Here is a 14,594-nt window from a genome sequence, read left to right on the forward strand (position 1 = left end):
AACAAAAAAAAGTGTAGCTTTCGTAAAATGGCATGGTGTAAAATCAAAATGCCATTTTACAAACATCACTTAACAACGTCAGGACTGTTTCGTTGTATGTTAGCTCTCTTTTCTGTGGTTTTCAAACAAAGTTACATTTATGTGATGAAAATGTACTAAAACAAACACAAATGCACCCAGACCTGCTTTTAAGGTTCCAGCTCCACTTTGTTTACCTCAGCCATCTTAGCCTGGGCTGAGTTGAGTTCACTCATGCCGGTTCTGGTGTGTGTTTTTAACCTGGGCTGTCGTTGTGTTTAGTCTAAAGCGACTCCATCTCGACTCATGTCTTTCTGCAGAATGACCTCTTGCCCTTTTTTGATCTTCTTCATCAAGCGGTACTCGTGAGGCTCCAGATTCTTTCTGGCTGTTCCTTTCTCACCTGGGCAGAGAAGGGTTAAACGACTCTCTGACAGGTAATGCTTGAGCGAGATGCAGAAGTAGTGTCTCATGCATGAACGAGGGATAAGAAAGAGAGAAAGAGAGAGAGGGGGACGAGTGAGGCTGTTGTGCAACAAGCGAAGTGAACCAATACTGAAAGCACTTTCGCATAGTTTCTCCAGCTGCCAATCACCAGGATTAAGGTAAAGAGGACAGGGACTTCCTTATGGGAAAGAGGCAATGTGTTAGGGCCGTGAATGTGTTATTCGCTAACTATTTTCCTTAGTAGTTATGTATGATATGCAAATGAGTCCCTAACTCTGATGTGTTACTATGTGCTGTGTACTATGCGCATGCTGACTAATCACTCAGGTGTAAAAGCTGCACATTTTTCCATTGTACATTACAGTAAATGCAGTTGAGCACAATGTTAATGTATTTATAACTAAGGACAATAGAACTTAAGCGAAAAAGTGAAGAATGTCAAATAAAACAACAGTTGAACCTTTTTAACCTTCAAATTTAGGCATAAGGCACACTGTATAGACAAACATATAGTAACACCTACACATTATACCAACAGGAGCTTTCATGCCATCTTATTATAAATCAGTTGGCATTAATATGTAGTTTGTTCCCACTTTGCAGCCAGAACAGCAGGTTAGGAACTGAGTCAGCGCTGCTCTGTAACTTTGTGGTCTGCCACTTTATGGCTGACTTGCTGTGGTTCCTAAACAATTCCACTTTTCAGTGTTACCACTCATATTTGATCATGGGATATCAAGGAGGGAAGAGATTTCACAAACTGATCGATTACAACATGGGCATCCTACTACAGTACCATGCTCAAATTCAGTGAAGTTTTTGGTTTGACCCATCCTTTTTAAATGTTTATTAAGCCAGACTTCATGAATAGATGCTTGATTTTAAACACCTGTGCCAAGGGGATGGAAAAAAACACATGAATCCTATGATAAGTCTGTCCCATTACTGTAGTCCAGTTCGTCTCTCTTTTGTCAATAGAAGTCATCATAATGTGTTGTTTTTATTGATATCACGGAGATGAATGCCTGAAGCAACATGGTAATATAGTGGGGCCTCGACCAATCATCAAACCCCATAAAACCCTCTCTTTTTGACATACATTGGTCATGCAAGGCTATGTCATGAACTCTGAATAATGGCAGTTAAAGGGTCTTCCTACATCAGTTAATGTATAATGGCTGTCTTTTAGGCCTCAACCTTATGTTGAAGGTAAATATACAGGAACAAATCTGAGGTAGACCTTAGGGAACTTGTATGTCTCTTTTGGAGAGATGAACAGATCTATTGTAGATCTGTAGGTTCTACACTTAGTCCATGTCACGGTCGCGACGTGTGGATACACTTTACTCCTGAGGTGTTCAAATCCAGACTTTGATCCAGGTTTCAGGCTGGGGTTTTACAATGGCCGACTTGTATGTGAATATACCGGGCCAGGCAGGTCCATTAGCAGTATAATACCAGCTGGACATTAGCAAAACCAGACCTGGAACCTGATTCCAAAGCGGATTTGAAGCTCCTAGCCCTTACTAACCCCCTTGCCTCTGCAGACCCTCCACTGCTTTCTGATGCCCAGTACCTGATTGTGTTCGGATACCTTTCATGATCTCACTCACCTAGTCTCTCTCTCTCTCTCTCTCTCTCTCTCTCTCTCTCTCTCTCACACACACACACACACACACACACACACACACACACAAAACAGCACTTTAAACATCCAGTGCTCACATGTCATCACCAATTGACTGGCCTGTCCTATCCATCAGACGATAGGATGCAAATGCGCAAATACACAAATATCCCCTTTATTTCCCTCAAGCAGGCTGGAGACGGGCGGCTGGTTGCCAGAGTGACGTTAAGAGAGGGAAAAGAGGGTTTGGATATCATGGGCTTGGAGAAAAAGAAGGGGAGAGGAGCGTAACGGACAGAAACGAAAGACTGTGACAGGAGGAGAAGCCTCGCTCATAACAAGACGTCAAAGGGAGAGAAGGAGCTTTCAGTCACGAAAAGCACATTTAATTTACACACATACACTCTGCCTGTCTGGCCTTCCCTCTCACGTTATCCTGTGTGGCAGCAGCTCACTCTAAGCCCTGCTTGACTGCTTGTTGAACAGCTAAATGCTTCTCCATTACATTAGACATATTTGTGTATCATTAACACACAAACACACACACATACACACACAGAGTATGTGTCAATAAGATCCTTAGACACTCGCAGTCAATGCAATTTACTTTTCCTCCTAAATGCTTGCTGAGGTCTGGCTATTTGTTCCTGTAGACTTTTTTTTTTAACAGCCAGCAGGGCTAGTCCTGAATGGATCTGACCCCTGGCCTTAAGGGAATGAGTGTATATTGATTTGTTAAACAGTCAGCGAGGCTAAGTGCTTCTCTCTACAGCTGCTACTAATGCCCACTTCCCTCATTTGCTGATAAGGACGCTTGTTGTGGGCGGTGTTGATGCTGATGAATTAGAGGATGTTGCTGCTAAAAACCTTGTGTAGCTACAGTGTAGGTTGACTCCAGAGGAAACGTTTCAGCGATGTACATTTTGCTGACCGTGAGATCAACAAGATATGTAAAGTTACAGGACACTTAGAAAGCAGAGTTTTCCCTGTGATAACAAATGCATCATGTCAGTCGATGTTAAGTTGATTGAAACAAGCAGAGGAGGTCTGTTGTTGATGGTCGTATTTTCAGCATCAGCAACAGAATAAAGCAAAGCATGCATTTATCAGATGGTTACACATCAGCCTGAAGAACTAAATATTACCTGAATGTGTGTTAGTATTTCCTTCGTCCACCCTGTACCTGTTTTACAGCTCCCATTCTTTTCAGGAGACCTGCCTCTGTTTCTTAAAAAGACACGTCTTCTGGGATATTATTCAGTCTTAGAAGTTGATTGCATGGTCTGATTCCCCCAACCTTCCAGACTCTGTCATTGATGCTGATGTATAGGGTCATGGGTGTCCAGCCTGTTGTTTGAGCAGTTTGAACACTGCTACAAAGCGAGGTGGCATGGTGGTTCAGCAGGTGGTGACACACAGCTCCAGGGTCCTGGGGTCCTGGGTTTCACCCTCACATCAGGCCTCTTTGAATGAGTTCAGTGAGTTCTTCACATTTCTCTTTGGGGTTGTTAGGTTCATTGTCTATAGAAATTTTTACAGGTGAGTGACTGTGTGTGTGTGTGTTGCCCTGTAATGAGCTGGCACCTTTTCCTGGGTGTCCTGCCATGCACCCAGTGCTTCTGGGTAAGCTCTGCTCCCAAATCATACAGATGTGCAACAGTGCATCAGTAGCTAAATATTAGTTCTGCGCAGGACGGCAGGTGTCCTGTGATAAACTCTTACCTGTAACAATGCGAGGATGCATTGGATAAAATAAATAGCTGTTCCAATTCCAAGATGTACTAAAAAGTAAACACGAGTAAGTATTCCTACGTATCTTCTGTGTAAACAGTGAAATGTTTGCTTGGCTTGCCTTTTTATCTTCTTGTTTATCATTTACTGATATATTTTGAAAGGACAGTGCCAGTGAAATGTTTGGGCACACCTACTCAAAAAAAGGCTTTCTTTATCTTATTTTGTTTCAACATAAAAGAGTGACGAAAAACACATACGGGTTCATGCTTTGACTTTTTTTTTTTTTAAAACAAATTAAGTTGTTTAGGCATTTCAAAACACACCCCACCTAGTCCACAAATATTGAGCATGTATTGGCTGCTAAAAACTACTCAGTGGGGCATTTTCCTAGAAATGCATTTCAAGCAGATGATCCCTAACGCAACACGGTGGTTGCTGACGCAATCCCAGGGTTGTGGATTCAAACACTGTCTTTAGTCACTGTATGTAGGGAGTTTGGTGTGTTCTCACTGTGTCTGCGTGGGCTTACTCCCACAGTTCACAAAAACACAAAAGATGTCAGAAATATCCATAGGTGTGAGTGTATGTGTTTGACTAATTGACTGCTGCCCTGTCCAGGATGTGTTGGGTCTGGACCCACTGCAAACCTGGGGATAAAGCAGTTATGCTAAATGAATGAATGAATATTTATACACAAACAAAGAGTGTTTAATAAGATCTTGGTATCTGTACAATCTAATAATCCTGCGGTTAATATTATAATGGTTCTAGGAAGTTAAACTTTCTGAGGTTATATCAGGTAAACATTAGCTCATTTTGATTATTAGCATTGACGCAGATGCTATGAATACATAGCCATTATCGTAACACAATTACGTTGACCTACCTTGAGCATTAAAATTAGTCCTCCACCCTACAGCTTGGGCTTAGCCCCAAGGGATTTTTACCTGTCCCCAAATCTGAAGAAAGATATCTGTGGATAGTTTTTTGATGGTAGCAATAAATTATCGTTTTAATTGAGTAAAGACAAATTGTTTATGTTTTTGTTTGTTTTTTCACAGAATTGAAAGTCAATGGCTAGGTCTCACAAAGGTCATGAAGTTAAGGACGATTACATTGAAAATTAAAGTTAATAATGAATTGCACATATTTTACTTAATTATACCAAGACTTTTTGGTCATTTTTGAATCTCCATCATTTATATAAACTCCCAGAAGCCCATAAACGTGTACTCAAGCGCATTATGGAGATAAGATGATGTGGATATCGTTTGTATAAAAAAGATTGACCTCATTCCAACAAGTGCTTAAATTTAATAAGCAGTTGTGAATAGATCAAAAATAACAGAACCAATGTGTAACAGCTTATTTGTAACCACTCTATACATTAAAATTATGTCTGTGTGTGTGATAGACTCAGCTGCTGCTGGCTGTGGTGGAGGATGAGAGCAGTGTTCAGGAGAACAGAAGAGATATGGCAGAGACTCTGCTAAATGCTCTGACGGACAGACAACAACACAGACAGACCTGGAGAGACAGGTACACACACACACACACACACACACATACAGACACTTCCGAATATAAATGAATGGTGAGACAGACAGACACACACACACACACATACAGGGGGTCAAAGGTAATAATAGTACAGTGAAATATTACAGACTGATGTATATATATTTAATTTGAAAATGACCAGTCGGAATAATCACTGTTTGTTTTGAAGCGTCAGGAAAAAAATTTAAATGAAAAACATCTCCAAGCATTTCTATTGGTCAATTGGAGCTTTTCTATTGGCCATTTCTACACAGTGTGAAGGACAGCTGCTGTGTTCAGATGATGTAATAAAATAAAAATGGGCAAAATGTAGATTATTTTTCTCCTAAACAAGTGAAATTTAGCTACGTACTTTTTGCCTCATAACCTCTAAACACTGATAGTGAGTGACAAAATTCTTTTTTCACCTGATTTCTTATAATATTATTGCTATTATATATTTCGTGTTAAACACACTCCTGTTGAATGCTGAAATATTTTTTAGGGAATATTTTTAATGGCAATTCCCTGACACCGTTTATATCTTTCTCTCCCACTCTTAAGCTCAAACACACCTATGTAAACACACACACGTGTGCACTGATAGCCCAGTGACTTCCTTCCTCAGAGATAAGACTGACTTAGACAGTGCCCATTCATTCTGATAACACACACACACACACACATACACAGATAACACAGTTGTTTACAATGCACTTCTCTCCAATTTTGGACTCTTAGGACCCCAGCACACTTGGACATGTGCATTCACACACACACACACACACACACACACACACACACACACACACACAGGTGCTTGCCCACAGGGTCATATTCATCTGTAAGACACAGATGTCAATGAGAGCTCACCATCTTCATTAATCCCCATTAATGCTGTTAGACCTTTTCATTTTGCTCTGTGTGTGTGTGTGTGTGTGCACATTTGTGTATCCTTGCCTTCATTTAGGTCTGTGGCCAGTGACCTGGTTTAAAAGGGCCACTCATTAATGCGTTATTTTACCTAGATTATATAAAACGGTGTTAAAATTGTGACTGTTGAGCCGCATTGGTTGAACATCATTAGAGTTGTGTGCCGTTGATTGTAAAAGAAGCGGTTCTGCGTTATGATGTGTGCTTTAGGACATCCTCAGACCAAGGAATGCAGGTTCTAAGGTCAGATCTCTGGAAAAACCTTCATGTTTCAGGTGTTTTACTATATAACATCAGGCAAAACACACACACACACACAAACACACACACACACACACACACACACAGTACTGTGCAGAAGTCTTGGGCACCTAAGATAATTATATATATTTAATCTAATACCTTCTCTGTATGCATGGTGCTTAATCACAGTAAATACATACTATAATAATATAAAACAAAGAAGAAATGTAAGATAACTTTTATTGTCTATAAAGTAGTAGGTGTGTGTGAGTTTGAAGAACAATGTTTTGTTCAGATTCTCTTTGATTGCATGATCATTGTTTAAAATCAGTATTTATTACCGGTAAAACTAGGTATTGGATGATAACCTCAACTAATACGGTTAGATTAATGTATGTAATGATTTAGGGTCATTTAGTTTTGAAGTGCCCCGCAAACAAATTATTATGCCTCACTAAATCATTCTCATTTTTATATGCTTCTAAAATGCAGATGATACAAACATCTCCTCCGTTAAAGCTCAGCTTAAAACTTAACCAAACACACATTACCTAAGCACCTTACAACACCACAGCCTCCAAACAAACAGCGAACTAGTGCACTGGACTGCACTGAATAGACACTTCCTAAAAGCAACACATTACATTTGACTAATGTCCATTGAGGGCTGTGTGTGTGTGTGTTGTGTGTGTATGGTGTGTGTGTGTGTGTGTGTGTGTGTGTGTGTTGATGCTTGGCTCTCTCTGCATTTGAGTCTCTGCATTCTTTGCACAGGCGTCGAAAACTGGAAACCAGGCCATGCTGGACCATTCGTCAAGGATGTGTCTACACGTAGAGATACACACACACGTGCACGCACGCACGCACACACACACACACACACACACACACACACACACACGCACACACACAAGTTTATTTCATCAGTGAGAGAGATTAGATAGGGTCAGGCTCTCTCCCTCACGTTCTCCGTTCTAATGCGTTTGAACTCCCCCCTTTGCTCTCTATCACTTCCTGCTCTCCCCTTTCCTATCCTGCCCCTCAGCACCAGACCTGATAATGGAACCTCCCACATTAGCCTCAGGTCTGTGAAGTGCCTGTCAACAGGCAACATTTAAAGGAAAAGAACCACATGGCCCTGTGCGACGTTAACACAGCGCGATAAGATAGAGCTGATGTTATCTCCCACACATAACACACAGACAGGGAGACAGTAACACACTTTTAGCAGCAAGTGTGTGAGATGTTCATTCTGCTTCAGTATCTTTCTTGGAAGTCCTGTAAACAGCCCCTTATCACTCAGTCGTTTGTCTTCCTACAAAATCTACAGCGGGGATAGCAGACTACCACATATTTGATTTTCTCAGCGAATAGATGAGATCGCTGAACATTTCTCTGAGGATTTGATTGTAATTCCAGCCCATGAGCATTAGCGAGGTCAGAGTCTATTGTTGGATTATTAGTTCTGGATCACAAACACCACTCCAATTCATCTCAAATGGCTTGGATGTTGCTCCAATACACCCACGAACACAGCTCTAGTGCCACAAAGCCCAGTGTTGGGGGGCTTTATACCCCGTGGAGGACTCTTGTTATTGAGAGTTAGGCTCTTCACGTGTTGGGCTCTTCTCCTCCAGCGTGTGCCTCTCTTCAAGCGATGCTTCTCTATGGAGATTTTACAAAGGCTTCTAAATGAATTTCGACTATGGTATGTTTACCATGCATTCAATTACACGACTCTGCGCCTGGCTTTGAGTGTGTGCACATGCCACTCTTTCACCACGTCCTTATTGGACCTTTAAGCATTAAATTCCTCCCCACACCTCCTTCGCTGAAACTCTTCCTTGCTGATTCATGCTGGTTCTATGCGGGTGAAAAGCCTAATTGTTTTATTGGTTTAGTATGCAGAGGACTCTGCTTTTCCGATTATGGCCTCCTTTGTCTCGGAGCATAATGGCGTTAAAGTTTGGAGTGTTAAAGCCGGGATGATGGATCGCTGGGGCCGAGGACTCATAAACACAAGCTGATTGATTAAGCCTTCGGAGTTTCTTTCAGACCGCTGTTGTTTCTGAAACAGCACTTTAAGTGGTGCGGAGTGTGGGGCATTGGGGCTGCAGGCTTGAGAGAGAGAGAGAGAGAGAGAGAGAGAGAGAGAGAGAGAGAGAGAGAGAGAGAGAGAGAGAATGCTAAATGTGACCGCAGGGGACCTCTTGCTGCTTTATAAGTGCTCAGGTTGAATGATGACTTCACTTCCACCACCCCAGTGACCCATCTATTCCCTTAAACGCGCTCGCTTACTCATGCTGCTCTCGACCAGTCATTTTCTTACATACACACACACACACACACACACACTCATTTCTCCTCCCCTGCTTTGTTCTGACATGATTTTTTTATTTATTATTTTTGTATAGGCTTCTGGATGGAACTATCTTCTTACGTCTGAAGGATGGTTCTAGTTTTTATACCTGACATTTATCACAATAAAGTAGTTTGACTAAATGTTTCTTTTGTTTTGTTTGCAGTTACAGTTGTTCTGTAATTAAAACTACTACTACTAATAATTATTCTAATAATAGTAGTAAAAAAAGGTTATTTGGAGAATATCCATACAAGAGCATCTGTTTTAATTATCTTCCAGTGATTAAAGGGTTAAGAATCTTGCCCAGTGGCTTTATTGGTGTTGCCTGGGCTGGGTACTGAACCCCAGTGGGACATTATGCTACATCTGCTGTTATACAGTGAAGCAGAGAAAGGGTATCACACATATAAGGGTCCCGACTGCTGTTAGATGTGTGTCTTAGTATTGTCATGTTGTTGGTGTTTGTACTAAAATATATTTACCTTTCAGAATTGTCTTCCAATGTCTTGTGTTCCAAATGCAAGAGGCCTGATCCAGTCTTCATATACAGGCCTGTTCTAGTGGGTGCAAATTAAAATATGATTTCATTGTCATTGAATGGAGACAGTAGAGGGCTTTAGCAGAGATTAGAGTCATTAAGATTCAGGATTGAGTGGAAAGTGGGCAGAAGGGATGAGGGTCTTTGGGCAGTAAAACAACAGGGCTTTAATGCACTCTGGGTATATGGTAATGAACGGACAGCTTGTCCTACACCTTTTAAGCCTGCGCAGACACAGTGTGGACAGGTTAGCTTTGGGAAAATGGTATACACACACACACACACACACACACACACACACACACACACACACACTTCTTCAGAAGCCCTCACGGTGACAGGCTCTCTGGCCTGTCATACCTACATTCTACCTGGCATCTCTGCGTGTGATGACCCCTGAGTGACCTGTGGGGTGGAGAGTGTGTAAATGCAGCCGGTGCAGTGTGTGTATGTGTGTGTGTGAGGGAGGGGCAATGATCTGAACAGCTGTGCTGTTTGTAGGGACCGTGCTAACTGATGTAGACTTTGTAAGGTCATTAGATGATAATAGAAATGATTACTGAATTACATGGGGGTGAGAGAGAGAGAGAGAGAGAGAGAGAGAGAGAGAGAGAGAGAGAGAGAGAGAGAGAGAGAGAGAGAGAGAGAGAGAGAGAGAGAGAGAGAGAGAGAGAGAGAGAGAGAGAGAGAGAGAGAGAGAGAGAGGATTTGATAAATGGCCTGTGAATTTGCCCATCTGGCCTTTCTCTTGCTCTCTCTCTCTCTCTCTCTCTCTCTCTCTCTCTCTCTCTCTCTCTCTCTCTCTCTCTCTCTCTCTCTCTTTCTCTCTCCCTCTCTCTCTTTTCTATTTCTCTTTCTGTCTGTCTATCTGTCTGTATGTCTGTGCTTGTTCCTACCACAGATTCGTGTGTGTGTGTGTGTGTGTGTGTGTGTGTGTGTGTGTGTGTGCGTGCGTGCTTGTTTTAATGTGCGGTGCTTGACTTGTTGCCCTCTGTGTGTCTCAATGGAGCAGCAGGAGAGTGGGCAGCCATTGACCTTTGACATGGCCAGCAGTTGGAGAGCTTGCACTGTGTAAATCAAGAGCTGCTGAGTTTAACACTGGCAGCAGAGCTCCGTAAGATCCTGAGGAAATATGCAGTGCTTTCATCTGTTTCACTCGTCTGTGTTTATTGTTATCTTTCCTTTATGTCTTAGACACATAGTTACTGTTTTGAAATGGATGACTTTAATGAAAATTAAATAAATATGTAAATAAAATTACATAGTTAAATGATAAATAATAGGTTACACTTCATAATAATCATATTTCTGAATAATTATGACAACTGCCACTTGTAGGTTTATATCGCTTGTTATTAAAGGCCTGTGTACTAAACTGTGCAGTTTATTGTGATTAATTTAGATTTTTTTTCTATGTCTGCTTTGGTTATAGACATGAGTGGACAAACTGAGCTTATCGCAATGGATGTTAACTTCAGTGGTTTACAGAACATATCTTCAGAAGAAACAATTATTAATTTCTGCCATTATAGCACACTGAAATACTGATGCACACAAGCAACAGCCATTTACTCCGACATACAGTTACAACATCACCACCATTGCTTTATGCAGTGGGCATCCATATACTGTGGAATAAAAGTAAATGATATTAGCTGCAGTCAGTCTAGTTAAACTGTGTACTGTATTGGGGTATTGTGACCCATTTTTCCCTCTACATACTTTGTGTGCACCTGTAGTATGTTCTTCTCTTCTCCAGTTATTCTTTTAATTACACATGCAAATACTACATAATAAATCATAACGAATGATTGCCATCATCACTTTTGGCAGAATTTCTCTGCCAGTGAGTAACAGAGATTTAGTGAGCTATAACCTTGAAAAAACTTTTATAGATTAAGAAGTGTTTTTTTTTTTTTGTTTATTCTTTTTTTATATATAATTTTATATTTCATACAGTAACCATCTCTTTGGAAGAGAACATTAAAATGAAACGAATAACTTCACATTATTTTATTGGTCACTGCAGCTGCCCTCATCATTCACCCTTTCTCCATGACCTCTGACCCCTGCCTGCCTTTAAGGAACCAAGTGTGTTTTGTTGTCTTTGATTATGTGTTGTGACATTTGACCTTACCTGGATGGAGACCTATAGAATTAGGGACACTGTAGACTGTCATCACACTCAATGGTGCATCTCTCTCTCTTACTCTTTCTTTCTCTCTTTTTCTCATTTTATCATATTGGGGAAAATTGTTTCTGCTTTGCTTTATGTGTCTTATAGCTACGTAATAACACATTAACAATAGATACCACAACATTGTATTTACAGTTTTACCCATGTCTCAGTGGTTAATTTATAACTACATTAGGGCTGTGCCATATTATCGTTTGTAATTATATCATCATCATTTTTAAAACGATTTTAAAAAAATCAGTATCGTGATATCGTGATATTCTAACGTTTACCTAACGACATCATGCAATTAGCCATAATTTGGCATACGTTCTTTACATGAGTCGTTTAGGCACAGTAAAGTATGGTGGAAAGTGGCTCTGAATGATTGAAATTACTTTTGTAATAAAATAAAACTTTTTAATGAACAAAACCATTTAATACTTTTAATATATATTATATTTATTTTATATAATTAATATAAATATAAATATATATATTTTTTTGTTGCAATAGTGTGTTCCTGAAATTAATAAAAGTATTTTTCATAGTTTCGTCATATTGCCAAGGATAACGTTAAATATTTATATTTCATATTGTGTATATTATGTATATTTTAAACTCACATGTAAGTACGTAATATTTTCACCAAGAAAAGGAACAAAACCGGTCATCTGTCTAGGGTCAGTCAAAATTCTCCTTACAACTTGTCACAAAACCTTGCACAAATATGCAGATGTAAGTGAAGTGAGTGACGATCCAGTAAACTCCCATTTCTTTCAGAGGGGTCCCATGCACATAGCCCTTGTTCTGTTGCTGGGACAGGGGCTTTGGGGGTGTCTCTGTAGCTGTCAGTCCTGTGACATGGCTTTTGTTCCCGTGACTGTGTCCCTCCTATCAGAGCCCTAAAAAGAGTGGACAATAAGCCTGCTGTCTCTGACCAGAGAGGAGAAGATTGTGTGTGTCCGTCCTTAATGAAGATGGACACTCTCACGCCTGCTGCAATAGTGCAGATGACGGGTGGTATTCAACAGGGTGCAGGGCATGTGACTGTTTACAACCAAATGAAAGAACACATACTCACACACCTGCTCGTCCCACACCCAGCATCTCTTCTGAAATTAAGTGTATTACTTAGTTTGTCCTCTTTCTACTCACGTGAAAAGGCTTTAAATTATTCTGCGAAGCTTTTGATGGCATTCAGTCACAGTAACAATAGAGAGGTCAGTCACTGATGTTGAGTGACTAGTTCTGACCACTACAACTCATCCCAAAGGTATTGAATAGAGCTGTATTGCTTCAGAGAATGTAACTCCATAAAAAGCCAATGGCCCATGTCTATATACCCCTCTAGCTGATTCCCAGCATTGAGCATTGTGATCTTATTCTTAAATGCGGTGGCTCTATCGGGCTGGATAATAATCCTATATCAATACGCACTGAAATATACAATGCTCCAATAACAGTGATATCATTTTTAATCACATTTTCAATATTTCAATATGCATTATTTACAGCATCTGTCGCTGACTAATGTTCATTACCGGGCACTGCCATCAGTTCATTGCACTCCCTTTTTTTAGTTGGCTATGTCAATATTAATATTTTTAATCTAAGAGGCTTATGTTTGATGGTGATGTCACGTTTCTTGCTGGTTCTAGGCAGTTTTTCTTTGGCTTTTATATTAATATAAATAATGGAAGTATGTTTTATTGACTGCAATTAATAAATACATTGTGATATACATTTTGGCCATGTCCTCCAGCCATTCTCTCTGGAACATCCCATGGTTATTTAGCTAGTGGGACCTCAGAAACTTTTCTGTATCAAATTCACCATTAAAAATTCACTTATCATTCTGTACATCTTAACAACTGTCTCACACAGCGTAGACCAACACACATTCCCAACCAGGTACACACAGTGAAAGGCAAATTACGTGTATCTTTTGTGTCCCAGACGCTATTGATAGCCTCACAACTCTGGATGTGGGACAAATGTGATCAGAAAGGTAAGAGGTGCCTCAAAAGGTAAGAGTCTACAAATGCAGGAAATGTCTGAAATCAGTTTTTGTTCTGTGTTCACAGGCAGTCAGTCTATGAGAATCACACATTGCTACAATAGTTTGAAATAATACCCTTTTACTACACATGCACACAAAGTTTATCTCTCTCCCTCTCTCTCTCTCTCTCTCTCTCTCTCTCTCTCTCTCTCTCTCTCTCTCTCTCTCTCTCTCTCTCTCACACACACACACACACACACACACACCCACTCACACACACAGAGAATGAAGGCAAAGTGGTTGAAGATTCTCAGGGCCTGTACAGGGTGTTTTACTTGGCATCGAGTGAACCGTTTACAGAGTTTGTTGGCTGTAACTGTACTCAATGTACCTCAGGGTAATAAGCTTACAGGCAAACACCTGTGCCTGCCATTTTGGAACACACATATACACACACACACACTCACACACACACACACACACACATACAAAAACACACCAACACACAAACTGCAATTTACCTGCTATAGGTTGCTCGAAAATAAACCAGTGAAAGTAGCATGTTGTTAGTCTGTTGTGTGTGTGTGTGTGTGTGTGTGTGTGTGTTTGTGTTTGTGCTCCCTGGTGCTACCCTGTCTTTCATCATTGGCAGGGCTATAATTAGCGTGAAAGTGATGGTTACATTTAAAAGCTGTTGTCTAATTTGTCTGCCTTTATCGAAACAAACGCGTGCAGTCCCACCCTGGTGCCGTTTGATAGCAGACAGCCTTCAGAGCTGAGGTTGTAAATGACTCGGATTCTGATATGCCAACAACCACTGTTTAATAATCATAAAAAACGATGCAAGACATAATTCCCTGCTGCCAGACGGCCCCACGCCCTGTCTATCTCACGCTAAGCACCATCCCTGCAGCTTCCATTCAGCCAATGTCAAATTAGACCAGTGTAACATCTGTGTTTAAGGACTTAAAAGTG

The 14,594-nt window shown here is 40.6% G+C and overlaps 1 protein-coding gene across 3 annotated transcripts in view; it reads left to right on the forward strand.

Moving 5' to 3' along the window:
- LOC136676821 (alpha-ketoglutarate-dependent dioxygenase FTO-like) overlaps positions 1–14,594 on the forward strand; it is a 182,556-nt gene that overhangs the window by 65,794 nt on the left and 102,168 nt on the right. Inside the window, exons 8-9 of one of the 3 annotated variants that reach the window (XM_066654065.1) lie at positions 5,241–5,365; positions 10,454–10,576. The exons of 1 other annotated variant lie outside the window; for it this stretch is intronic. In XM_066654065.1, coding sequence (XP_066510162.1) covers positions 5,241–5,365; positions 10,454–10,475 — 147 coding nt within the window. In that variant the 3' untranslated portion in view covers positions 10,476–10,576. Of the gene's footprint in view, positions 1–5,240; positions 5,366–10,453; positions 10,577–14,594 lie in introns of those variants that run through there. One more of the 3 variants, XM_066654064.1, reaches the window with a different exon arrangement.

Source organism: Hoplias malabaricus, chromosome X2 (assembly GCF_029633855.1).
Source record: "Hoplias malabaricus isolate fHopMal1 chromosome X2, fHopMal1.hap1, whole genome shotgun sequence".
Taxonomy (NCBI): domain Eukaryota; kingdom Metazoa; phylum Chordata; class Actinopteri; order Characiformes; family Erythrinidae; genus Hoplias; species Hoplias malabaricus.